The sequence below is a fragment of the Oncorhynchus nerka genome, linkage group LG11, assembly GCF_034236695.1.
Source record: "Oncorhynchus nerka isolate Pitt River linkage group LG11, Oner_Uvic_2.0, whole genome shotgun sequence".
In the NCBI taxonomy this organism is placed as follows: Eukaryota; Metazoa; Chordata; class Actinopteri; order Salmoniformes; family Salmonidae; genus Oncorhynchus; species Oncorhynchus nerka.
Window position 1 is genome coordinate 58,628,504 of NC_088406.1, and position 27,256 is coordinate 58,655,759.

General features: G+C 41.4%; 2 protein-coding genes and 2 long non-coding RNA genes across 4 annotated transcripts; 2 read left to right on the forward strand and 2 right to left on the reverse strand.

Annotated features, from left to right (window-relative positions):
• Positions 1–2,542: 2,542 nt before the first annotated feature.
• On the reverse strand, positions 2,543–4,007 carry LOC115137684 (hydroxysteroid dehydrogenase-like protein 2). The gene is made up of 3 exons (XM_029674012.2): positions 3,666–4,007; positions 3,480–3,536; positions 2,543–3,003 (listed from the first exon to the last, which is right to left on the reverse strand). The coding sequence occupies exons 2-3, from the start codon at positions 3,527–3,529 to the stop codon at positions 2,601–2,603; spliced, it is 453 nt and encodes a 150-aa protein (XP_029529872.2). The 5' UTR covers positions 3,530–3,536; positions 3,666–4,007; the 3' UTR covers positions 2,543–2,600.
• A 2,716-nt stretch (positions 4,008–6,723) lies between these two features.
• On the reverse strand, positions 6,724–8,362 carry LOC115137685 (uncharacterized). Its single transcript, XR_010465012.1, has 4 exons — positions 8,269–8,362; positions 8,061–8,134; positions 7,843–7,911; positions 6,724–7,672 (listed from the first exon to the last, which is right to left on the reverse strand). It is a non-coding gene; the product is annotated as an uncharacterized LOC115137685 (long non-coding RNA).
• A 7,243-nt stretch (positions 8,363–15,605) lies between these two features.
• On the forward strand, positions 15,606–17,219 carry LOC135573930 (uncharacterized). Its single transcript, XR_010465013.1, has 4 exons — positions 15,606–15,690; positions 15,815–15,888; positions 16,038–16,106; positions 16,277–17,219. It is a non-coding gene; the product is annotated as an uncharacterized LOC135573930 (long non-coding RNA).
• Positions 17,220–19,994: 2,775 nt separating this feature from the next.
• On the forward strand, positions 19,995–21,415 carry LOC135573931 (uncharacterized). Its single transcript, XM_065024136.1, has 4 exons — positions 19,995–20,069; positions 20,228–20,293; positions 20,423–20,479; positions 20,956–21,415. The coding sequence occupies exons 3-4, from the start codon at positions 20,430–20,432 to the stop codon at positions 21,293–21,295; spliced, it is 390 nt and encodes a 129-aa protein (XP_064880208.1). The 5' UTR covers positions 19,995–20,069; positions 20,228–20,293; positions 20,423–20,429; the 3' UTR covers positions 21,296–21,415.
• Positions 21,416–27,256: the final 5,841 nt, after the last annotated feature.

Here is a 27,256-nt window from a genome sequence, read left to right on the forward strand (position 1 = left end):
GAGCGGTGTATGTCAGACCATGAGAGATCCCGGAAATCAGTCTTCTCACAAAAATGTCTGTAATGTCCGAACATTTGGTGTTCTCCGTTATTCTCCACGTCTCTCACAATTGTCAGTAGAGTCGTCTGAAGTTCTTTTTGGTATCATCCGTTTAGGAGACAATCTTATGGGACCCCACTGTGAAAACGGCAGATTTTGCTACACGGCCCAGACAAGTGGCACGGGACTTGTCTGAGGTAATCGTTACAGGTTTCAAAAAACTAATGGAAGCATGAAGGTAGTTTTATTCCTACCCCCAAAAAAGGGGTTAAATATGTGTCAAAAAAATAAGTATATATATACATATATTTATAAGCAGTACATTTCCTGAGTATATTTCCTCCTAGATTTAGGACAGACACTTCAATACTATTATATACTATTACAACACCCAATATTATTGTAAAAAAAATTGAAATTCCTTTTTGCATTTATGAATGTGTTATTCAATGCATTTCTATGGGATTTAGTAGTAAAGTCTCAAATCAGTCATTTACATATTTTTTGATGACTAAAGCGGTCCTCTAATTCAAAATCAAATAGCTAAATTATCAAAAGTATGAACATCTGAAAACAACTCCACATCTCAGCTTAGGACCCATCCTCCCCCAAGGTCTTTTATTATTTGACATTTTTTGTTATTAGGATCCCCATTAGCCAATGGCGACAGCTCGTCTTACTGGGGTCCGACACATAACGAAGAAGAAAATTACAAAGAAAAAGACATTACTAAGACAGAAATAAAGAAAGAACTAAAGAAATACTATGTTTAATCTATTACAATGGACTCTGAATGAAAAAATTATCAATAGATGAGACATGGTCATTCTCTGTCAAAATGTCTTCACACTCATACACGCACGCATGCACCCACACACACGCACACAGGCAAACACACACACACACACACTGGAAATGCACACACACTCCAGGAGAGGTATTACCTTTAACCACATGGTGTCACTAATGGATTGAATTTGAAGTAGCTTCCATAAAAATTCAGTACTAAAGTAGTGTCTTGATTCATTTATTTTTCATTAAATCTGTCTTTTTGTTTCTCTTTGTTTTCTTTGTCGATTTGATGGTAACTTTGAGAGTAAATCTGCCGTAAGTATAACAATCATACCTTCAGTATAGCCAAGCACCTTGCCTTGTCCTTTTATGATTTCATTTGTATTTTATTTATTTTTTATTTCACCTTTATTTATCCAAGTAGGCCAGTTGAGAATAAGTTTTCATTTACAACTGCGACGTGGCCAAGATAAAGCAAAGCAGTGCAACACAAACAACAACACAGAGTTACACATGGAATAAACAGACATACAGTCAATAACACAATAGAAAAGTCTATAAACAGAGGTTAAATAATTACAATATAGCAATAAACACTGGAGGGATAGATGTGCAGAAGATGAGCAAGTAGAGATTCGGTGGTGCAAAGGAGCAAATAAATATATAACAGTATAGGGATGAGGTAGTTGGATGGGCTATTTACAGATGGACTGTGTACAGGTGCAGTGATATGTGAGCTGCTCTGACAGCTGGTGCTTAAAGTCAGAGAGGGAGACGTGAGTCTCCAGCTTCAGTGATTTTTGCAATTTGTTCCATTCATTGGTAGCAGAGAACTGGAAGGAAAGGCGGCCAAAGGAGGAATTGGCTTTTGGGGTGACCAGTGAAATATACCTTGCTGGAGCGTGTGCTACAGGTGGGTGCTGCTATGGTGATAAGTGAGTACCTAGCAGAGACTTATAGATTTTTATTTTACCTTTATTTAACTAGGCAAGTCAGTTAAGAACAAATTCTTATTTTCAATGACGGCCTATGAACAGTGGGTTAACTGCCTGTTCAGGGGCAGAACGACAGATTTGTACCTTGTCAGCTCAGGGATTTTAACTTGCAACCTTCCGGTTACCAGCCCAACGCTCTAACCACTAGGCTACCCTGCTGCCCCAGATGACTTGGAGCCAGTCGGTTTGGCGATGAATATGAAGCGAGGGCCAGCCAACGAGAGCATACAGGTCGCAGTGGTGGGTAGAATATGTGCTGTACTGTATCCAGGTACAGTAACTGTAACCCACTGACTTATTTACTTGCTCATCGTAAGCAGCCTGGTAAAATAAGCAGTGGAGTGAGAATAGGTTGAATGATTAAATGTATGTAAAAATTATACTGTATTATGTCAAGGCTTTCAATGATTTCAACCATCGATAGATTTAAATGTTTGACCATTGAATTTGGCTACTTGACTTCCTTTAACCTACTTTACTCATAATATGAATACAATTTAAAACATGTTTAATTGTTTAAAACATAACTCAAATACTGTTCACAACCAATATAGCCTCACTAAATATATCAAGAAATATCAAATGACAAAACTAGATGCTAATCCTCAGATTTGACTAACTCTGACTAAACAAATGCACAAACTGTGAACATATGTTTGAATACAAAATGAAATTTCTCAGGCAAAAGAAAGTGTGCAGGAGGGGACATATGCCATTTCAAATCATCTTTATTGCATTGCAGATAGACATACAGCAAGTACATTAAAGGGAAACTCAGGCAAAATATGGAAGACAGCTATTACAGTACTTATTGTCAGTTAATGTTCTGGTCATTTCATCAACCATAGCTTGCTCTTGTTGAGTTGAAGTTTCTGATTCATGTACTTTCTCAGCGACCAGCTGGAGCTGGAGCTGGGGCTGGAGCTGGGGCTGGGGCTGGAGCTGGGGCTGGGGCTGGGGCTGGGGCTGGAGCTGGGGCTGGAGCTGGGGCTGGGGCTGGGGCTGGGGCTGGGGCTGGGGCTGGGGCTGGGGCTGGGGCTGGAGCTGGAGCTGGAGCTGGGGCTGGTGCTGCAGGGGCTGGGACAAGACCAAGTCTTTGCAGAAGCAGAAGGTAGTTGTACTGCTGGAGAAAGTTTGGAAAGCCACGGCCAGGGCCAGGGCCAGGGCCACGGACACGCTAGATGAAGGAGGGAAAAATAAGGATAATCAAAACTAATGTAGTCGCTGGAGTCTGAATTGTGTACACCATACACAATAACTGTACATAGTTTATTTTAGAAGTAAATCATTTTTATTGAAGAACTGTATAGAGCAAGGGCCATGTAGATGCTGATACTATATGTATTTTTGTCATTTATTTGTGTTTTATTTTTCATATTTTATTTACAAATGTTTTCATTTTTCTTCCACTTTGACAATACAGAGTATTTTCTGTAGATCGTTTTAATCCCACCTTGTAACTCAACCAAATGTAGAAAAGTTGAGTGGTTTGAATATCTTTTGAAAGCATTGTATAATATGGCAGCTTCAGTTTGAATGCGGCCCACACCCTTCTGGCACAAACTTTGCCTTTCCTGTCTTTCTCTCAATGTCTCTGTCCCCAAATAAGGCAAAATACTCCTTCAAAAAAGATGATTCATTCATACTACTCACCTCTTCACTTGAAGAGCGCTTCTCAATGACATGCTGATGGCCATGCTCATGCTCAGCCTTCGAAAGCAAACAATAAGACAATGAATTAATATATATATGTGTGTAATATACTAACGCTAAGATTATTCTAAGTCTAACATGACATTTGCACCAGTATTTCATGTACATACTATATGCATGGCTTACCAAAGCAATAGAGAGAAGCATCACAAATCCAAGTAGAACAACAATCTTCATGCTGAAAGTCTTCATCTAAATAGAGTATAAACATAAACATCATCACTTTATTAATCCATCTATTCCCTACAAGTTACAGATCATATTATATGTATAATCTACTACACAGTTAATGAGTGTATAAGAATGCCTTCACTCTGAACAAAGTGTTAGTATTATAAATATAACCATATCTTAACGTATCTCAGGGTCAAAAGCCTTCTCAGTGCCTCTGTATGTCCTTGCACACTCATCAATACACAAACAATATATAGTGTTTCTCAGCCAAACACAAAGCCCTGATGAAGCCTAAATGTGTTGCAATGAAGGATGTTGTATGATGTCTGGGTGTTCCATGTAACGTTGGGCATTGCAAAACAGGCAAACAAATTAGCCTCTTGCATTTACATCATTACATTTAAGTCATTTAGCAGACGCTCTTATCCAGAGCGACTTACAAATTGGTGCATTCACCTTATGACATCCAGTGGAACAGCCACTTTACAATCGTGCATCTAAATCTTTTAAGGGGGGTGAGAAGGATTACTTTATCCTATCCTAGGTATTCCTTAAAGAGGTGGGGTTTCAGGTGTCTCCGGAAGGTGGTGATTGACTCCGCTGTCCTGGCGTCGTGAGGGAGTTTGTTCCACCATTGGGGGGCCAGAGCAGCGAACAGTTTTGACTGGGCTGAGCGGGAACTGTACTTCCTCAGTGGTAGGGAGGCGAGCAGGCCAGAGGTGGATGAACGCAGTGCCCTTGTTTGGGTGTAGGGCCTGATCAGAGCCTGGAGGTAGTGAGGTGCCGTTCCCCTCACAGCTCCGTAGGCAAGCACCATGGTCTTGTAGCGGATACGAGCTTCAACTGGAAGCCAGTGGAGAGAGCGGAGGAGCGGGGTGACGTGAGAGAACTTGGGAAGGTTGAACACCAGACGGGCTGCGGCGTTCTGGATGAGTTGTAGGGGTTTAATGGCACAGGCAGGGAGCCCAGCCAACAGCGAGTTGCAGTAATCCAGACGGGAGATGACAAGTGCCTGGATTAGGACCTGCGCCGCTTCCTGTGTGAGGCAGGGTCGTACTCTGCGGATGTTGTAGAGCATGAACCTACAGGAACGGGCCACCGCCTTGATGTTAGTTGAGAACGACAGGGTGTTGTCCAGGATCACACCAAGGTTCTTAGCGCTCTGGGAGGAGGACACAATGGAGTTGTCAACCGTGATGGCGAGATCATGGAACGGGCAGTCCTTCCCCGGGAGGAAGAGCAGCTCCGTCTTGCCGAGGTTCAGCTTGAGGTGGTGATCCGTCATCCACACTGATATGTCTGCCAGACATGCAGAGATGCGATTCGCCACCTGGTCATCAGAAGGGGGAAAGGAGAAGATTAATTGTGTGTCGTCTGCATATGTGTGCAAACGACAAATTCTCTGGAACTGATTATGAATTCAGAAGTTTTGTTGATTTCATACTTGTTTACAATTGTTTTAGGACCTGTAGAGCCTTGCACAGCCTTCCACCTGATATCACAGAGGTTTCACACTTGTGTCAAACAAACAGAACACAACAGACAAAGACATACACAATGACGGATCTTAACTTATTTCATTTATTAATGATGGAATAATCAGCTCTGAACAGGAGCTAATGTCAACATATTTGATTTAAACAAGTTTTCTCCTTCCCCTATCGACGCCCGTCTCATTTTCCACCCGCTGCCGGGGCTGGAGCTGGAGCTGCAGCAGGAGTTGCGGCAGGAGCAGAGGCGAGGCTGGCCAATAGGAAGGGCAGGAGGGCCATCAAGGCAGAGTTACCTTGAGAAGGCTGCGCATAAGGGAAGTAGGATGGGTACTGAGGCTGCTGATAGGGGTAAAACCCTCCCAAACCACGCCCATAACCCCTGTACCTCTGTAGAGAGAGAGAGAGAGAGAGAGAGAGAGAGAGAGAGAGAGAGAGAGAGAGAGAGAGAGAGAGAGAGCTGGATAAATTGTTCTTAGCTGAAACAAACTAGTAATCATATTCAAATAGTAGACCGTACTTTAGTACTCTAATAGACAGAATACCTAATAGATAGTACTAAATATTACTGCACCTCATTGCTAGCTGAGCGCTCCTCTCGATCATGTTCCTCAGACACCTGCACACACAAACAAAATCCCAGGATGAATGATATTATGGTATAAAGTAATCAACACTCAAAGTGTGAACTTAAGTCCATCATATTGTAATAATTCAGATATTGTCATATTCCAATGCAATGCAATCTATGGAAATGGCAATCTCTTGTTGTATTGATGTGTAAATTAAAGGCTTGATGTTGTATTTCAAGAATTCTTACAGGAATGGAGGAACCAAGTCCAATCAGGCACGTCACTAGGAATAGTACTTTCATGGTCACCACGGAGTTCTTGAAATGAAAAAGACATACAGTGAATTCAAAGCTAGACACGCATGACTAAACTCCACTACAGTATTCTTTGAAACTCTTACCTGTTCAAGTGAATATGTACAATGCTTGAAATGTTTGTACTAAACTGTTAACACTGTTGCCGTATTGTAACTTAACAGCAAAAATATGCTTTTTATAGATCCTTTCATTCCACCAATGAGCTTTAGTCCCATGATCAAATTTGTGTCCTGTGTCCTGGAGATGTTAAATGTGATGAAATTAGGCATTTGGTGGGTAATCCTACAAATCTGTATATCCACAGTGCCCACAAAGAACAATGTCTCATCAGTGTTAGGAAACTTTAGCTAAATTGAAAGGTTTTGAAACTGTCGATGATTCGTCTACCTGTTTTGGGGCATGGCGGAGGCTAAATGAAAACATTTAATTGTAATGTTTAACTTTAATTTCTCAATTTATACAATATAGCTGAAGTACCAGACTTTATTTTGATTTCTCCTGTCATGCATTATAATGTACAACTTTTTTTTTTTATTAAATAACGCAATGTAATGTACCACACTTTGTATAGATTTCTTACAATTTTCATAAACTTAATGAGCATTCATCAGAGGACTGGATAGACATACAATTGAGCTTAAAATATGAATGTGTTTATTAAACAGAAATGCATAAAGGAATCACACTTCATAGACAATGTCTGGGAGTTCCATGAAATACCTGATAGACAGAAAAGTGAATTAATGAATTTAAGGGATATACATTGTACTTATGATGTTTGGGGAATCCAGTGTTGGGAAAAGTGCCCAATTGTCGTACTTGAGTGAAAGTAAAGATACCTTAATAGAAAATAAAGTTACCCACTTAAATACAACTTGAGTAAAAGTCTAAAAGTATTTGGTTTTAAATATACTTAAGTATCAAAAGTATATGTAATTGCTCAAATATACTCAACAGTAAAAGTATAAATCATTACAAAAACCTTATATTAAACAAACCAGACGCCACCATTTTCTTGTTTACTTTATTTACGGATAGCCAGGGGTACACTCCAACACTCAGACATCTTTTTAAACTAAGCATTTGTGTGAGTCCACCAGATCAGAGACAGTAGGGATGAGCAGGGATGTTCTCTTGATAAGCGTTTGAATTTGTCAATTTTCCTGTCCTGCTAAGCATTCAAAAGGTAATTTTTGGATGTCAAGGACAATGTATGGGGTAAAATGTACATTATTTTCTTCAGAAATTTTGTGAAGCAAAAGTAAAAGTTGTCAGAAATATATATATAGTAAAGTAAAGTACAGATACCCCCAAAAACTGTTTAAGTAGTACTTTTCACCTGTTTAACGTCCACCTGGGGCAGGGGCTGGTGCAGGGGCAGGGGCTGGGGCAGGGGCTGGGGTAGGGGCTGGGGCTGGGGCAGGGGCAGGGGCTGGGGCAGGTGCTGGGGCAGGGGCTGGGACAGGGGCTGGGATAGGGGCTGGGGCTGGTGCTGGGACAGAGGCAGCAAACAGTTTAAGTAGAAGTTGAAGTAGCTGATTTGAATTCAACTGTGGCAGGGAGGGCAGAAAGGAACCAGCCTAAATAGGAAAAGAAAACAGCTGTTATTTTCTCATTCAATGTCCTTTTGATATACACACCACACATGGAATCATATCTCAGAATATTCACATATGTTTCATATACATTGATCTTCACTACTATATGTTAAATCATTTCTGATCATAATCTGTGGAGCTATGGAACTTACCTCCCTGGAGTTTGAGTTAGAGTTGGAGTCAGAGCTGGAACGTGCAACTCTCAAGTGATCCACATCAGCCTGAAAAATTATTATTTTATTTTTTAAATATGCATATGTATTTATATATACAGTCTATACTAAAATATATATACATCAAATGTGATATAAAGAAGAATATTATATATTTTGGGGCAAATATATTGTATGCTGATATTTGCTAAACTCACAGGAAGAGCCAATGACAGGCCCAGGAGGCAGCCCAGAAAGATTACAGTCTTCATCATCATCTTGGTGGTCAGTTCTAAAAACATAAAAAGATACAAAAGCAATTAGATGACCTTTTTTTATTCTGAATGTTGAAGTAGAATGTGAACACTAGAGCGTAAGTACATTTATCACTATTCAAAAGTCCTGCTTCACAACCAATTCCCTTACCTTCGAGTCAGTCAATTTCAGCAGTTGATCAGGTGTGACGATGCAAAGACAATGAGTTATACCCAGTCGGTGGGTTCTCTTTAAATAGAGTTAAGAGCACTGATGTCACAACCCCTAATACTAAGTGGTAATATTGTGAAAGTAATCATGATGTTTAATATTCTGAAATCTTTAATCTCTCTGTTGAAGGATAGGTGTGGGTAATACTAAGGGATTAACATTATAACTGTACAGATGAGTCACACATGAAATGTTTTTTTTAAACATTTTTTATTTTCTACACTGTATAATAACAGCGAAGACATCAGAGCTATTAAATAACACACATAGAATCATCTAGTAACCAAAAAAGTGTTAATCAAATCAAAATATATTTTACATTTGAGATTCGTCAAGAGAATGCCAAGTGTGTGCGAAGCTGTCAAGGCAAAAGGTGGTTACATTGAAGAATCTGAACACTTTTTTAAAATGACTACATGATTCCTGCTCCTGTCTCCTGTTATTGCATATTTTTGATGTCTTCACTATTATTCCACAATGTAGAAAATAGTAAAAGTGTAAGAAATAACCTTGAATGAGTAGGTGGGTCCAAACTTTTGACTGGTGCTGTATGCATAAAAAACTGGTAACTCTTCACAATAATTTGTTTATTATTAGTTATTTACAACAGTATTATAAGCATACAATGTATAATCCTTTAAAATCTTTATTATAATATATAAAAGTTTGCGCATTTCTGAGAATTTATTAGAATTTGAAACAGCTTGATCATAAATGTTACTATAAAGACAAAATATCAACTACATCCAGCTAATAGGTGAATTTTCAGGGGATTGTATGATATAAATGGATATAAATTATTTTGTAAACACATGCATTACCAGTGATTTGCAAACAAACACCCATTTCGCTCCCCACCTTTGAACGTTGTCAAATCGTCATGGGAAGGACTTGATTGTAGAATTAAGTAGGCTTGTGATTACAAGATAAACTGAGTCACCAGCTAAGAAAGTATAATATGCAACTCAATCCCCACCTTGCCACGACAAATGTCCAGATTCACTACAGACAGTCCTCCCCCAGAAATCTAAAAGAAGTGTGTTCTAAAGTGTCTGTCCTAAAGGAACCCCTTTTTAATTTTACATGTGTTCAAACCATTATTTTTTAGCAATAAACAGTACTTCCATAATTTGTTTAACTGGTATCGGGTGACATTCAGACAAGTCATGTGAGGCCTATGAAATAACATACAGTGGGGAGAACAAGTATTTGGTACACTGCCGATTTTGCAGGTTTTCCTACTTACAAAGCATGTAGAGGTCTGTAGTTTTTATCATAGGTACACTTCAACTGTGAGAGACGGAATCTAAAACAAAAATCCAGAAAATCACATTGTATGATTTTTAAGTAATTAATTAGCATTTTATTGCATGACATAAGTATTTCATCACCTACCAACCAGTGTGAATTCTGGCTCTCACAGACCTGTTAGTTTTTCTTTAAGAAGCCCTCCTGTTCAACCAATCACCTGTATTAACTGCACCTGTTTGAACTCGTTACCTGTATAAAATACACCTGTCCACACACTCAATCAAACAAACTCCAACCTCTCCACAATGGCCAAGACCAGAGAGTTGTGTAAGGACATCAGGGTAAAATTGTAGACCTGCACAAGGCTGGGTCGCAAGGTCCCCCTGATCAAGCCAGCACATATCCAGGCCCGTCTGAAGTTTGCCAATGACCATCTGGATGATCCAGAGGAAGAATGGGAGAAGGTCATGTGGTCTGATGAGACAAAAATAGAGCTTTTTGGTCTAAACTCCACTCGCTGAGTTTGGAGGAAGAAGAAGGATGAGTACAACCCCAAGAATACCATTCCAACCGTGAAGCATGGAGGTGGAAACATCATTCTTTGGGGATGATTTTCTGCAAAGGGGACAGGACGACTGCACTGTACTGAGGGGAGGATGGATGGGGCCATGTATCGCGAGATCTTGGCCAACAACCTCCTTCCCTCAGTAAAAGCATCGAAGATGGGTCGTGGCTGGGTCTTCCAGCATGACAACGACCCGAAACACACAGCCAGGGCAACTAAGCAGTGGCTCCGTAAGAAGCATCTCAAGGTCCTGGAGTGGCCTATCCAGTCTCCAGACCTGAACCCAATAGAACATCGTTGGAGGGAGCTGAAAGTCTGTATTGCCCAGCGACAGCCCCGAAACCTGAAGGATCTGGAGAAGGTCTGTATGGAGGAGTGGGCCAAAATCCCTGCTGCAGTGTGTGCAAACCTGGTCAAGAACTACAGGAAATGTATGATCTCTGTAATTGCAAACAAAGGTTTCTGTACCAAATATTAAGTTCTGCTTTTCTGATGTATCAAATACTTATGTCATGCAATGAAATGCAAATTAGTTACTTAAAAATCATACAATGTGATTTTCTGGATTTTTGTTTTAGATTCCGTCTCTCACAGTTGAAGTGTATCTATGATAAAAACTACAGACCTCTTCATGCTTTGTAAGTAGGAAAACCTGCAAAATCGGCAGTGTACCAAATACTTGTTGTGTTGTGTTCTGTGCTCTAATAAGAGCCCCTGAATCAACAAAGCAGCCAGCTATTTGTCGTCCTTAACGTAGGAGACACTGCTAGCTAGCCAACAGCTAGCCAACGTCTACCGATTAGAACTCAACAACCCGGTCGCATTCCGCCTCGCTCCACAGGTAGTATCACATTTTCATTTAATTTCATTACAGTACAACGGTTTGATTTGTTTGATCGTAGCTAGCTACATAGCTAGCTACATAGCCGTCTCTGTATCAAAGATAATTGTGTAGTCTAGAGCGATTTTCTAGGTTACCTAGCCAGCTATTGTCGTTCTTTTAACGCAACGTAACGTAATCAACACTGCTAGCTAGCCAGCTAGCCCCCGAATCAACAACGCAGCCACTGCCAGCTAGCCTACAAAGTCAACAACGCAGCCACTGCCAGCTAGCCTACTTCAGCAGTACTGTATCATTTTTAATCATTTTAGTCAATAAGATTCTTGCTACGTAAGCTCAACTTTCTGAACATTCGAGACGTGTAGTCCACTTGTCATTCCAATCTCCTTTGCATTAGCGTAGCCTCTTCTGTAGCCTGTCAACTATGTGTCTGTCTATCCCTGTTCTCTCCTCTCTGCACAGACCATACAAACGCTCCACACCGCGTGGCCGCGGCCACCTAATCTGGTGGTCCCAGCGCGCACGACCCACGTGGAGTTCCAGGTCTCCGGTAGCCTCTGGAACTGCCGATCTGCGGCCAACAAGGCAGAGTTCATCTCAGCCTATGCCTCCCTCCAGTCCCTCGACTTCTTGGCACTGACGGAAACATGGATCACCACAGATAACACTGCTACTCCTACTGCTCTCTCTTCGTCCTCCCACGTGTTCTCGCACACCCCGAGAGCTTCTGGTCAGCGGGGTGGTGGCACCGGGATCCTCATCTCTCCCAAGTGGTCATTCTCTCTTTCTCCCCTACCCATCTGTCTATCGCCTCCTTTGAATTCCATGCTGTCACAGTTACCAGCCCTTTCAAGCTTAACATCCTTATCATTTATCGCCCTCCAGGTTCCCTCGGAGAGTTCATCAATGAGCTTGATGCCTTGATAAGCTCCTTTCCTGAGGACGGCTCACCTCTCACAGTTCTGGGCGACTTTAACCTCCCCACGTCTACCTTTGACTCTTTCCTCTCTGCCTCCTTCGTTCCACTCCTCTCCTCTTTTGACCTCTCCCTCTCACCTTCCCCCCCTACTCACAAGGCAGGCAATACGCTCGACCTCATCTTTACTAGATGCTGTTCTTCCACTAACCTCATTGCAACTCCCTCCAAGTCTCCGACCACTACCTTGTATCCTTTTCCCTCTCGCTCTCATCCAACACTTCCCACACTGCCCCTACTCGGATGGTATCGCGCCGTCCCAACCTTCGCTCTCTCTCCCCCGCTACTCTCTCCTCTTCCATCCTATCATCTCTTCCCTCTGCTCAAACCTTCTCCAACCTATCTCCTGATTCTGCCTCCTCAACCCTCCTCTCCTCCCTTTCTGCATCCTTTGACTCTCTATGTCCCCTATCCTCCAGGCCGGCTCGGTCCTCCCCTCCCGCTCCGTGGCTCGACGACTCATTGCGAGCTCACAGAACAGGGCTCCGGGCAGCCGAGCGGAAATGGAGGAAAACTCGCCTCCCTGCGGACCTGGCATCCTTTCACTCCCTCCTCTCTACATTTTCCTCTTCTGTCGCTGCTGCTAAAGCCACTTTCTACCACTCTAAATTCCAAGCATCTGCCTCTAACCCTAGGAAGCTCTTTGCCACCTTCTCCTCCCTCCTGAATCCCCCTCCCCCCCTCCTCCCTCTCTGCAAATGACTTCGTCAACCATTTTGAAAAGAAGGTCGACGACATCCGATCCTCGTTTGCTAAGTAAAACGACACCGCTGGTTCTGCTCACACTGCCCTACCCTGTGCTCTGACCTCTTTCTCCCCTCTCTCTCCAGATGAAATCTTGCGTCTTGTGACGGCCGGCCGCCCAACAACCTGCCCGCTTGACCCTATCCCCTCCTCTCTTCTCCAGACCATTTCCGGAGACCTTCTCCCTTACCTCACCTCGCTCATCAACTCATCCCTGAACGCTGGCTACGTCCCTTCCGTCTTCAAGAGAGCGAGAGTTGCACCCCTTCTGAAAAAACCTACACTCGATCCCTCCGATGTCAACAACTACAGACCAGTATCCCTTCTTTCTTTTCTCTCCAAAACCCTTGAACGTGCCGTCCTTGGCCAGCTCTCCCGCTATCTCTCTCAGAATGACCTTCTTGATCCAAATCAGTCAGGTTTCAAGACTAGTCATTCAACTGAGACTGCTCTTCTCTGTATCACGGAGGCGCTCCGCACTGCTAAAGCTAACTCTCTCTCCTCTGCTCTCATCCTTCTAGACCTATCGGCTGCCTTCGATACTGTGAACCATCAGATCCCCCTCTCGCGGCCCACGCTTGGATTGCGTCCTACCTGACAGGTCGCTCCTACCAGGTGGCGTGGCGAGAATCCGTCTCCTCACCACGTGCTCTCACCACTGGTGTCCCCCAGGGCTCTGTTCTAGGCCCTCTCCTATTCTCGCTATACACCAAGTCACTTGGCTCTGTCATAACCTCACATGGTCTCTCCTATCATTGCTATGCAGACGACACACAATTAATCTTCTCCTTTCCCCCTTCTGATGACCAGGTGGCGAATCGCATCTCTGCATGTCTGGCAGACATATCAGTGTGGATGACGGATCACCACCTCAAGCTGAACCTCTGCAAGACGGAGCTGCTCTTCCTCCCGGGGAAGGACTGCCCGTTCCATGATCTCGCCATCACGGTTGACAACTCCACTGTGTCCTCCTCCCAGAGTTCTAAGAACCTTGGCGTGATCCTGGACAACACCCTGTCGTTCTCAACTAACATCAAGGCGGTGGCCCGTTCCTGTAGGTTCATGCTCTACAACATCCGCAGAGTACGACCCTGCCTCACACAGGAAGCGGCGCAGGTCCTAATCCAGGCACTTGTCATCTCCCGTCTGGATTACTGCAACTCGCTGTTGGCTGGGCTCCCTGCCTGTGCCATTAAACCCCTACAACTCATCCAGAACGCCGCAGCCCGTCTGGTGTTCAACCTTCCCAAGTTCTCTCACGTCACCCCGCTCCTCCGCTCTCTCCACTGGCTTCCAGTTGAAGCTCGCATCCGCTACAAGACCATGGTGCTTGCCTACGGAGCTGTGAGGGGAACGGCACCTCAGTACCTCCAGGCTCTGATCAGGCCCTACACCCAAACAAGGGCACTGCGTTCATCCACCTCTGGCCTGCTCGCCTCCCTACCACTGAGGAAGTACAGTTCCCGCTCAGCCCAGTCAAAACTGTTCGCTGCTCTGGCCCCCCAATGGTGGAACAAACTCCCTCACGACGCCAGGACAGCGGAGTCAATCACCACCTTCCGGAGACACCTGAAACCCCACCTCTTTAAGGAATACCTAGGATAGGATAAAGTAATCCTTCTCACCCCCCCTCCCCCCTTAAAAGATTTAGATGCACTATTGTAAAGTGGCTGCTCCACTGGATGTCATAAGGTGAAGGCACCAATTTGTAAGTCGCTCTGGATAAGAGCGTCTGCTAAATGACTTAAATGTAAAATGTAATGTTGTTCTCCCCACTGTATGTTATTTCATAGGCCTCACATGACTTGTCTGAATGTCACCCGATACCAGTTAAACAAATTATGGAAGTACTGTTTATTGCTAAAAAATAATGGTTTGAACACATGTAAAATTAAAAAGGGGTTCCTTTAGGACAGACACTTTAGAACACACTTCTTTTAGATTTCTGGGGGAGGACTGTCTGTAGTGAATCTGGACATTTGTCGTGTTAAGGTGGGGATTGAGTTGCATATTATACTTTCTTAGCTGGTGACTCAGTTTATCTTGTAATCACAAGCCTACTTAATTCTACAATCAAGTCCTTCCCATGACGATTTGGCAACTCCATTTATATCACACAGTCCCCTGAAAATTAACCTATTAGCTGGATGTAGTTGATATTTTGTCTTTATAGTAACATTTATGATCAAGCTGTTTCAAATTCTAATAAATTCTCAGAAATGCGTAAAAACTTTTATATATTATAATAAAGATTTTAAAGGATTATACATTGTATGCTTATACTGTTGTAAATAACTAATAATAAACCAATTATTGTGAAGAGTTAACAGTTTTTTATGCATACAGCACCAGTCGAAAGTTTGGACCTACTCATTCAAGGTTATTTTTTACACTTTTACTATTTTCTACATTGTAGAATAATAGTGAAGACATCAAAAATATGAAATAACACACATGGAATCATGTAGTCATTTTTAAAAAGTGTTCAGAATCTTCAATGTAACCACCTTTTGCCTTGACAGCTTCGCACACACTTGGCATTCTCTTGACGAATCTCAAATGTAAAATATATTTTGATTTGATTAACACTTTTTTGGTTACTAGATGATTCTATGTGTGATATTTCATAGTTCTGATGTCTTCACTATTAGTATACAGTGTAGAAAATAAAAAATGTTTAAAAAAAACTTGAATGAGTAGGTGTGGTACTGTGACTGGTACTGTATATCATACATTTCATGTGTGACTCATCTGTACAGTTATAATGCTAATCCCTTAGTATTACCCACACCTATCCTTCAACAGAGAGATTAAAGATTTCAGAATATTAAACATCATGATTATTTTCACAATATTACCACTTAGTATTAGGGGTTGTGACATCAGTGCTCTTAACTCTATTTAAAGAGAACCCACCGACTGGGTATAACTCATTGTCTTTGCATCGTCACACCGGATCAACTGCTGAAATTGACTGACTCGAAGGTAAGGAAATTGGTTGTGAAGCAGGGCTTTTGAATAGTGATAAATGTACTTACGCTCTAGGGGACTTCAACATTCAGAATAAAAAAGGTAATCTAATTGCTTTTGTATCTTTTTATGTTTTTAGAACTGACCACCAAGATGATGATGAAGACTGTAATCTTTCTGGGCTGCCTCCTGGGCCTGTCATTGGCTCTTCCTGTGAGTTTAGCAAATATCAACATACAATATATTTGCCCCAAAATATATAATATTCTTCTTTATATCATATTTGATGTATATATATTTTAGTATATACTGTATATATAAATACATATGCATATTTAAATAATAAAATTATACTTTTTCAGGCTGATGTGGATCACTTGAGAGTTGCACGTTCCAGCTCTGACTCCAACTCTAACTCAAACTCCAGGGAGGTGCGTTCCATAGCTCCACAGATTATGAGCAGAAATTATTTAACATATAGTAGTGAAGATCAATGTATATGAAACATATGTGAATATTCTGAGATATGATTCCATGTGTGGTGTGTATATCAAAAGGACATTGAATGAGAAAAAAACTGCTGTTTTCTTTTCCTATTTAGGCTGGTTCCTTTCTCCCCTCCCTGCCACAGTTGAATTCAAATCAGCTACTTCAACTTCTACTTAAACTGTTTGCTGCCTCTGTCCCAGCACCAGCCCCTGCCCCTGCCCCAGCCCCAGCCCCTGCCCCAGCCCCAGCCCCTGCCCCTGCCCCTGCCCCAGCCCCTGCACCAGCCCCTGCCCCTGCACCAGCCCCTGCCCCTGCACCAGCCCCTGCCCCAGGTGGACGTTAAACAGGTGAAGAGTACTACTTAAACAGTTTTTGGGGGTATCTGTACTTTACTTTACTATATATATATTTCTGACAACTTTTACTTTTGCTTCACAAAATTCCTGAAGAAAATAATGTACATTTTACCCCATACATTGTCCTTGACATCCAAAAATTACCTTTTGAATGCTTAGCAGGACAGGAAAATGGACAAATTAATACGCTTATCAAGAGAACATCCCTGCTCATCCCTACTGTCTCTGATCTGGTGGACTCACAAAACACAAATGCTTAGTTTATAAAGATGTCTGAGTGTTGGAGTTGTACCCCTGGCTATCTGTAAATAAAGTAAACAAGAAAATGGTGGCGTCTGGTTTGTTTAATATAAGGTTTTTGTAATGATTTATACTTTTACTGTTGAGTATATTTGAGCAATTACATATACTTTTGATACTTAAGTATATTTAAAACTAAATACTTTTAGACTTTTACTCAAGTTGTATTTAAGTGGGTAAATTTATTTTCTATTAAGGTATCTTTACTTTTACTCAAGTATGACAATTGGGCACTTTTCCCAACACTGGATTCCCCAAACATCATAAGTACAATGTATATCCTATAAATTCATTAATTTGCTTTTCTGTCGATCAGGTATTTCATGGAACTCCCAGACATTGACTATGAAGTGTGATTCCTTTATGCATTTTTGTTTAATAAACACATTTATATTTCAAGCTGAATTGTATGTCTATCCAGTCCTCTGTTGAATGCTCATTAAGTTTATGGAAATTGTGAGAAATCTATACAGTGTGGTACATTACATGGTGTGATTTGAGAAATAAAAAAAAGTGTTGTACATTATATTGCATGATAGGAGAAATCAAAATAAAGTCTGGTACTTGAGATATGCTGTATAAGTTGAGAAATTAAAAATGTACATTACAATTAAATGTGTTAATTTATCCTCCGCAATGCCCAAAAAACAAGGGTATAAATCATCAACAGTTTCAAAACCTGTCAACTTAGCAAAAGTTTCCTAATACTGATGGGCCATTGTTCTTTGAGGGCACTATGGATATATACAGATTTGTAGAATGACACACCAAATGTCTAATTTCATCACATTTCACATCTCCAGGACACACCATTGATCATGGGACTGAAAGCTCATTGGTTGACAGTGGAATGAAATGGTCTTGAGCTCAGAACAATTTATCCAGCTCTCTCTCTCTCTCTCTCTCTCTCTCTCTCTCTCTCTCTCTCTCTCTCTCTCTCTCTCTCTCTCTCTCTCTCTCTCTCTCTCTCTCTCTCTCTCTCTCTCTCTCTCTCTCTCTCTACAGAGGTACAGGGGTTATGGTGGTTTGGGAGGGTTTTACCCCTATCGGTACCCATCCTACTTCCCTTATGCGCAGCCTTCTCAAGGTAACTCTGCCTTGATGACCCTCCTGCCCTTCCTATTGGCCAGCCTCGCCTCTGCTCCTGCCGCAAGTCCTGCTGCAGCTCCAGGCCCAGCCCCGGCAGTGGGTGGAAAATGAGAAGGGCGTCGATAGGGGAAGGAGAAAAAACTTGTTTAAATCAAACATGTTGACATTAGCTCCTGTTCAGAGCTGATTATTCCATCATTAATAAATGAAATAAGTTAAGATCCGTCATTGTGTATGTCTTTATCTGTTGTGTTCTGTTTGTTTGACAATCTATTTGAGATCCTTTCAAAACAAGTGTGAAACCTCTCTGATATCAGGTGGAAGGCTGTGCAAGGCTCTACAAGTCCTAAAACAATTGTAAACAAGTATGAAATCAACAAAACTTCTGAATTCATAATCAGTTCCAGAGAATATGTTGTTTCCAAAAAGGGGTCAAGACCCACTAGCAGTTCTTCTTGGGTTGCAGATAACCAAATAGACTCCATGGCCCAAAGAACACCTGCTCATCGTACATTTAATTCTAATATCAAGGGCGTTAATATGGATTGGTCCCCCATTGCCATGAAAATAGCCTCCAGCTTTCCTCTAGATGTTGGAACATTGCTGCGGGGACTGGCTTCCATTCAGTCACAAGATCATTATTGAGTTTGGGCACTGACTTTGGGCGATTAGGCCTGGCTCGCAGTTGGAGTGAAAAACAGCAAAGACCATTATTCCTCAACCACCAAACTTTAAAGTTGGCATTATGCATTGGGGCAGGTAGCGTTCTTCTGGCATCTGCCAAATCCATATTAATCTGTCGGACTGCCAGATGATGAAGCGTGATTCATCACTTTAGAGAACGTGTTTCCTCTGGGGCGGCAGGGTAGCCTAGTGGTTAGAGCATGGACTAGTAACCGAAAGGTTGCAAGTTCAAATCCTGAGCTGACAAGGTACAAATCTGTCATCCTGCCCCTGAACAGGCAGTTAACCCACTGTTCCTAGGCCATCATTGAAAATAAGAATTTGTTCTTAACCGACTTGCCTAGTAAAATAAAGGTCAAATTTGGCCTCGGAAACCCATTTAATTTACCTCCTGACTAACAGTTATTGTGCTGACATTGCTTCCAGAGGCAGTTTGGAATGAGTTTGTGAGTGTTGCAACTAAGGAGAGACGGTTTTTACACGCTACGCACTTCAGCATTCGGCCGTCCCATTCTGTGAGCTTCCCTGGCCTACCACTTCGGTGCTGAGACGGTGTTGCTCCTAGATGTTTCCACATCACAAAAACAGCACTTACAGTTGCCGGTGGCAGCTCTAGCAGGAAATACATTTGACTAACTGACTCGTTGAAAAGGTAGCACCTACGTTGGTGCCATGTTGAAAGTTATGAGCTCTTCAGTACAGGCCAATCTACTGCCAATATTTGTCTGTAAATTGCATGGCTGTGTGCTCAACTGTCTGCAACTAGTGTGGCTTAAATTGCCAAATTCACTTATTTGAAGTGGTGTCCACATAGTGCATGTTTTTTTATTGGTGGCTAAAAACTTGACCATTTTGAAAGACACTTTAAAAATGGATTGCAACATTAAACATTTGTGAACCTCAACTCTTTAACTTCAGTAAGAACTCTATATATATTTCCATAGCTCTGAGTCAGTATCAAGACTTAATAGTATACATTTATCCTGCTTAATTGTTCTGACAATTTATCAAACTAGTTTGCATACTTTCAGACAGTTGCATTAAACATTTGGACCACTTTGTGAGGGAGACACTTATTTGCTGGTCAGTCTGTCTCTACCCAGTCAGAGGTCAAATGGAAACTCACACAGAGAATCACACAGAGAATGTTATCTCCATAAATGTAGATGTGGAAAAAATATTGTTCTGGAATTAACAGCAGATGGGAAACAATGATACAGTAGGCCTATACTGACATTTTCAGTTAGCACATTTGATTAATAGCAGTGGCAAGAGGCTAATTTGTTTGCCTGTTTTGCAATGCCCAACGTTACATGGAACACCCAGACATCATACAACATCCTTCATTGCAACACATTTAGGCTTCATCAGGGCTTTGTGATTGACTGAGAAACACTATATATTGTTTGTGTATTGATGAGTGTGCAAGGACATACAGAGGCACTGAGAAGGCTTTTGACCCTGAGATACGTTAAGGTATGGTTATACTTATAATTCTAACACTTTGTTCAGAGTGAAGTCATTCTTATACACTCATTAACTGTGTAGTAGATTATACATATAATATGATCTGTAACTTGTAGGGAATAGATGGATTAATAATGTGATGATGTTTATGTTTATACTCTATTTAGATGAAGACTTTCAGCATGAAGATTGTTGTTCTACTTGGATTTGTGATGCTTCTCTCTATTGCTTTGGTAAGCCATGCATATAGTATGTACATGAAATACTGGTGCAAATGTCATGTTAGACTTAGAATAATCTTAAAGTTAGTATATTACACACATATATATATTAATTCATTGTCTTATTGTTTGCTTTCGAAGGCTGAGCATGAGCATGGCCATCAGCATGTCATTGAGAAGCGCTCTTCAAGTGAAGAGGTGAGTAGTATGAATGAATCATCTTTTTTGAAGGAGTATTTTGCCTTATTTGGGGACAGAGACATTGAGAGAAAGACAGGAAAGGCAAAGTTTGTACCAGAAGGGTGTGGGCCGCATTCAAACTGAAGCTGCCATATTATACAATGCCTTGAAAAGATATTCAAACCCCTCAACTTTTCTACATTTTGTTGAGTTACAAGGTGGGATTAAAACGATCTACAGAAAATACTCTGTATTGTCAAAGTGGAAGAAAAATGAAAACATTTGTAAATAAAATATGAAAAATAAAACACAAATAAATGACAAAAATACATATAGTATCAGCATCTACATGGCCCTTGCTCTATACAGTTCTTCAATAAAAATGATTTACTTCTAAAATAAACTATGTACAGTTATTGTGTATGGTGTACACAATTCAGACTCCAGCGACTACATTAGTTTTGATTATCCTTATTTTTCCCTCCTTCATCTAGCGTGTCCGTGGCCCTGGCCCTGGCCCTGGCCCTGGCTTTCCAAACTTTCTCCAGCAGTACAACTACCTTCTGCTTCTGCAAAGACTTGGTCTTGTCCCAGCCCCTGCAGCACCAGCCCCAGCTCCAGCCCCAGCTCCAGCTCCAGCTCCAGCCCCAGCTCCAGCCCCAGCCCCAGCCCCAGCCCCAGCCCCAGCCCCAGCCCCAGCCCAGCCCCAGCCCCAGCCCCAGCCCCAGCTCCAGCCCCAGCTCCAGCCCCAGCTCCAGCTCCAGCTGGTCGCTGAGAAAGTACATGAATCAGAAACTTCAACTCAACAAGAGCAAGATATGGTTGATGAAATGACCAGAACATTAACTGACAATAAGTACTGTAATAGCTGTCTTCCATATTTTGCCTGAGTTTCCCTTTAATGTACTTGCTGTATGTCTATCTGCAATGCAATAAAGATGATTTGAAATGGCATATGTCCCCTCCTGCACACTTTCTTTTGCCTGAGAAATTTAATTTTGTATTCAAACATATGTTCACAGTTTGTGCATTTGTTAGTCAGAGTTAGTCAAATCTGAGGATTAGCATCTAGTTTTGTCATTTGATATTTCTTGATATATTTAGTGAGGCTATATTGGTTGTGAACAGTATTTGAGTTATGTTTTAAACAATTAAACATGTTTTAAATTGTATTCATATTATGAGTAAAGTAGGTTAAAGGAAGTCAAGTAGCCAAATTCAATGGTCAAACATTTAAATCTTTCGATGGTTGAAATCATTGAAAGCCTTGACATAATACAGTATAATTTTTACATACATTTAATCATTCAACCTATTCTCACTCCACTGCTTATTTTACCAGGCTGCTTACGATGAGCAAGTAAATAAGTCAGTGGGTTACAGTTACTGTACCTGGATACAGTACAGTATCCAGGTACAGTAACTGATACAGTACAGCACATATTCTACCCACCACTGCGACCTGTATGGTCTCGTTGGCTGGCCCTCGCTTCATATTCATCGCCAAACCGACTGGCTCCAAGTCATCTGGGGCGGCAGGGTAGCCTAGTGGTTAGAGCGTTGGGCTAGTAACCGGAAGGTTGCAAGTTCAAATCCCTGAGCTGACAAGGTACAAATCTGTCGTTCTGCCCCTGAAAAGGCAGTTAACCCACTGTTCCTAGGCTGTCATTGAAAATAAGAATTTGTTCTTAACTGACTTGCCTAGTTAAATAAAGGTAAAAATAAAAATAAAAATCTATAAGTCTCTGCTAGGTACTCACTTATCACCATAGCAGCACCCACCCGTAGCACGCGCTCCAGCAAGGTATATTTCACTGGTCACCCCCAAAGCCAATTCCTCCTTTGGCCGCCTTTCCTTCCAGTTCTCTGCTACCAATGAATGGAACAAATTGCAAAAATCACTGAAGCTGGAGACTCACATCTCCCTCTCTGACTTTAAATACCAGCTGTCAGAGCAGCTCACATATCACTGCACCTGTACACAGTCCATCTGTAAATAGCCCATCCAACTACCTCATCCCTATACTGTTATATATTTATTTGCTCTTTTGCACCACCGAATCTCTACTTGCTCATCTTCTGCACATCTATCCCTCCAGTGTTTATTGCTATATTGTGATTATTTAACCTCTGTTTATAGACTTTTCTATTGTGTTATTGACTGTATGTCTGTTTATTCCATGTGTAACTCTGTGTTGTTGTTTGTGTTGCACTGCTTTGCTTTATCTTGGCCACGTCGCAGTTGTAAATGAAAACTTATTCTCAACTGGCCTACTTGGATAAATAAAGGTGAAATAAAAAATAAATAAAATACAAATGAAATCATAAAAGGACAAGGCAAGGTGCTTGGCTATACTGAAGGTATGATTGTTATACTTACGGGAGATTTACTCTCAAAGTTACCATCAAATCGACAAAGAAAACAAAGAGAAACAAAAAGACAGATTTAATGAAAAATAAATCAATCAAGACACTACTTTAGTACTGAATTGTTATGGAAGCTACTTCAAATTCAATCCATTAGTGACACCATGTGGTTAAAGGTAATACCTCTCCTGGAGTGTGTGTGCATTTCCAGTGTGTGTGTGTGTGTGTGTTTGCCTGTGTGCGTGTGTGTGGGTGCATGCGTGCGTGTGTGAGTGTGAAGACATTTTGACAGAGAATGACCATGTCTCATCTATTGATTTTTTTTTTCATTCAGAGTCCATTGTAATAGATTAAACATAGTATTTCTTTAGTTCTTTCTTTATTTCTGTCTTAGTAATGTCTTTTTCTTTGTAATTTTCTTCTTCGTTATGTGTCGGACCCCAGTAAGACGAGCTGTCGCCATTGGCTAATGGGGATCCTAATAACAAAAAATGTCAAATAATAAAAGACCTTGGGGGAGGATGGGTGCTAAGCTGAGATGTGGAGTTGTTTTCAGATGTTCATACTTTTGATAATTTAGCTATTTGATTATGAATTAGAGGACCGCTTTAGTCATCAAAAAATATGTAAATGACGGATTTGAGACTTTACTACTAAATCCCATAGAAATGCATTGAATAACACATTCATAAATGCAAAAAGGAATTTCAATTTTTTTTATAATAATATTGAGTATTGTAATAGTATATAATAGTATTGAAGTGTCTGTCCAAAATCTGCCCTTTTCACAGTGGGGTCCCATAAGATTGTCGCATAAACGGATGATACCAAAAAGAACTTCAGACGACTCTACTGACAATTGTGAGAGACGTGGAGAATAACGGAGAACACCAAAGACATTTTTGTGAGAAGACTGATTTCCGGGATCTCTCATGGTCTGACATACACCGCTCTAGCGCTGACACCTTTCACTGCAGATGTGGAAGTGCGACACTGGTGGATGTGGTGGATTGAGACGCATCCAATGCAAAAATCCAATGCAGTTATCTCTATTGTAAACTGACAGATTATGATGAGGATTTTCTTGTTATGTAACTTAGATTGATGCGCCGGTGCATCAATCTACTCTAGGGGGTTATGCCCGAGCAAAAATATTGAGACAGTGATATTTGGGAACAATTTGTATGACACTCCAGACATAGTATTATTCCCCTCAGTCTCTGCAAGATCAACAAAGAGCTAATATTGATTGTTAAATCTGATAAGTAGATAATAATTGTTTTCATTGCTAATTGACATATTTATTTAGAGGTTGACATGAGACAAACCACATGTGAATTTAGGCTTGCCAGTCTCTTCACCTGGTCAGAATCTTTGAGCTCTAAGATTCATCCTATGGACACTTTTATTAGACCATTAAGTGTTGTGCAATCTCTACACAGTTTGAGAAAACACAGCCTCTGTGTGATGTGTGCAAAAGGGCAATTATCACTCAGGCTTTGCTAATGAGGGTACCCCGTAGAGTAGATGTCCGCGCCCACATGGACATCGAATTAGCATAATAAACAAATCCCCATAATACTCGGTCCCCATAATACTCTAACAGACTCCTTTGCGGTGAGACACTTGCAGTAGGACACTCACAGGCCTCACATTACTGGTCTGAATGTCCCCCGGCACCAGTTGAAAAAATGTATGGAAGTACTGTATATACGGTGCATTCAGGAAGTATTCAGACCCCTTGACTTATTCCATATTTTGTTACATTACAGCCTTATTCTAAAATTGATTACATAGTTGTTTTACCTCATCTACACACAATACCCCACAATGACAAAGCAAAAACAGTTTTTTTTGCAAATGTATTAAAATAAAAAACTGAAAAACCACATTTACAGAAGTGTTCAGAACCTTTACTCGGTACTTTGTTCAAGCACCTTTGACAGCGATTACAGCCTCGACTTGAATATGATGCTACAAGCTTGTTTCTTCTATTCTTCAATGAAGATCCTCTCAAGCTCTGTCATGTTTGATGGGGAGCGTTGCTAAACTGCTATTAAACAGGTCTCTCCAGAGATGTTAAATCAGTCTGGGCTCTGGCTGGGCCACTCAAGGACATTCAGAGACTTGTCCCGAAGCCACTCCTGCGTTGTCTTGGCTGTGTGCTTAGGGTTGTTGGAAGGTGAACCTTCGCCCAAGTCTGAGGTCCCGAGCGCTCTGGAGCAGGTTTTCATCGAGGATCTCTCTGTACTTTGCTCCGTTCATCTTTCCCTCGATCCTGACTAGTCTCCTAATCTCTGCCACAGCATGATGCTGCCACCACCATGCTTCACCGAAGGGATGGTGCCAGGTTTCCTCTAGATGTGTCGCTAAGCATTCAAGCCAAAGAGTTCAACCTGGTTTCATCAGACTAGAGAATCTTGTTGCTCATGGTCTGAGAGTCCTTTAGGTGCCTTTTGGCAAACTCCAAGCATGCTGTGATGTGCCTTTTACTGAGGAGTGGCTTCCGTCTGGCCACTTTAAAATAAAGGCCTAATTGGTGGAGTGCTGCAGAGATGGTTGTCCTTCTGGAAGTTTTTCCCATCTCCACAAAAAAACTCTGGAGCTCTGTCAATCTAACCATTAGGTTCTTGGTCACCTCCCTGACCAAGGCCCTTCTCGCCCGATTGCTCAGTTTCGCCGTGCGGACAGCTCTTGGAAGAGTCTTGGTTGTTCCAAACTTCTTTCATTTAAGAATGATAGAGTCCACTGTGTTCTTGGGGACCCTGTGCTTTAAAGACAAGTCCCTTGATCTCAAGGCTTGGTTCTTGCTCTGACATTCCCTGTCAACTGTGGGACCTTATATAGACAGCTGTGTGCCTTTCCAAATCATGTCCAATCAATTGAATTTAGAACAGGTGGACTCCAATCAAGTTGTAGAAACATCTAAAGGATGATCAATGGAAACAGGATGCACCTAAGATCAATTTTGAGTCTCATGGAAAGGGTCTGAATACTTATGTAAATAAGGTAATTTTGTTTTTAAATAAATGTTTTCTAAAAACCTTTATTCACTTGGTCATTATGGGGTGTTGTGTGTAGCGTGATGAGGAAATTGTTTTAATTAATACATTTTAGAATAAGACTGTAACATACAAAATTTGGAAATGGTCAAGTGGTCTGAATACTTTCCAAATGCACTGAAAAAATGTCTGCAAAATTGGTCATCAAATTTGATCTGATCTTCATCTAAGTCAAAACAACAGACAAACATAGTTTGCTTAAACTAATAACACACAAATTATTGAATTTTTCTTGTCTTTATTGAATACATAATTTAAACATTCACTGTGTAGGTTGGAAACAATATGTGAACCCCATAGGCTAATGACTTCTCCAAAAACTATTTGGAGTCAGGTATCAGCTAACCTGGAGTCCAATCAATGAGATGAGATTGGAGATGTTGGATAGAGCTACCCTGCCCTATAAGAAATACTCACAAAATTTGAGTTTGCTATTCACAAGAAGCATTGCCTGATGTGAACCATGCCTTGAACAATAGAGGCCCAGAAGACCTAAGATTAAGAATTGTTGACTTGCAAAAAGCTGTACAGGGTTACAAAAGTATCTCTAAAAGCATTGATGTTCATCAGTCCACGATAAGACAAATTGTCTATAAATGGAGAAAGTTCAGAACTGTTGCTACTCTCCCTAGGAGTGGCCATCCTGCAAAGATGACTGCAAGGGCACAGAGCAGAATGCTCAATGACGTTAAGAAGAATCCTAGAGTGTCAGCTGAAGACTTACAGAAATCTCTGGAACATGCTAACATCTCTGTTGACGAGTCTACGGTATATAAAACAATTAATAAGAATGGTGTTCATGGGAGGACACCACGGAAGAAGCCACTGTTGTCCAAAGTTTGCAAAAATCCACCTGGATGTTCCACAGCGCTACTGGCAAAATATTCTGTGGACAGATGAGTTGTTTGGAAGGAACACACAACCCTATGTGTGGAGAAAAAACTGCACAGCACACCAACATCTAAACCTCATCCCAACTGTAAAGTATGGTGGAGGGAGCATCATGGTTTGTGGCTGCTTTGCTGCCTCAGGGCCTGGACAGCTTGCTATTACCGGCGGAAAAATGAATTCCCAACTTTATCAAGACATTTTGCAGGAGAATGTCAGGCTATCTGTCTGCCAAATGAAGCTCAACAGAAGTTGGGTTGTGGAACAGGACAGCGACCCAAAACACAGAAGTAAATGGACAACAGAATGACTTCAACAGAAGAAAATACGCATTCTGGACTGGCCCAGTCAGAGTCTTGACCTCAACCCGATTGAGATGCTGTGGCATGACCTCAAGAGAGCAGTTCACACCAGACATCCCATGAATATTGCTGAACTGAAACAGTTTTGTACATAGGAATAGTCCAAAATTCCTCCT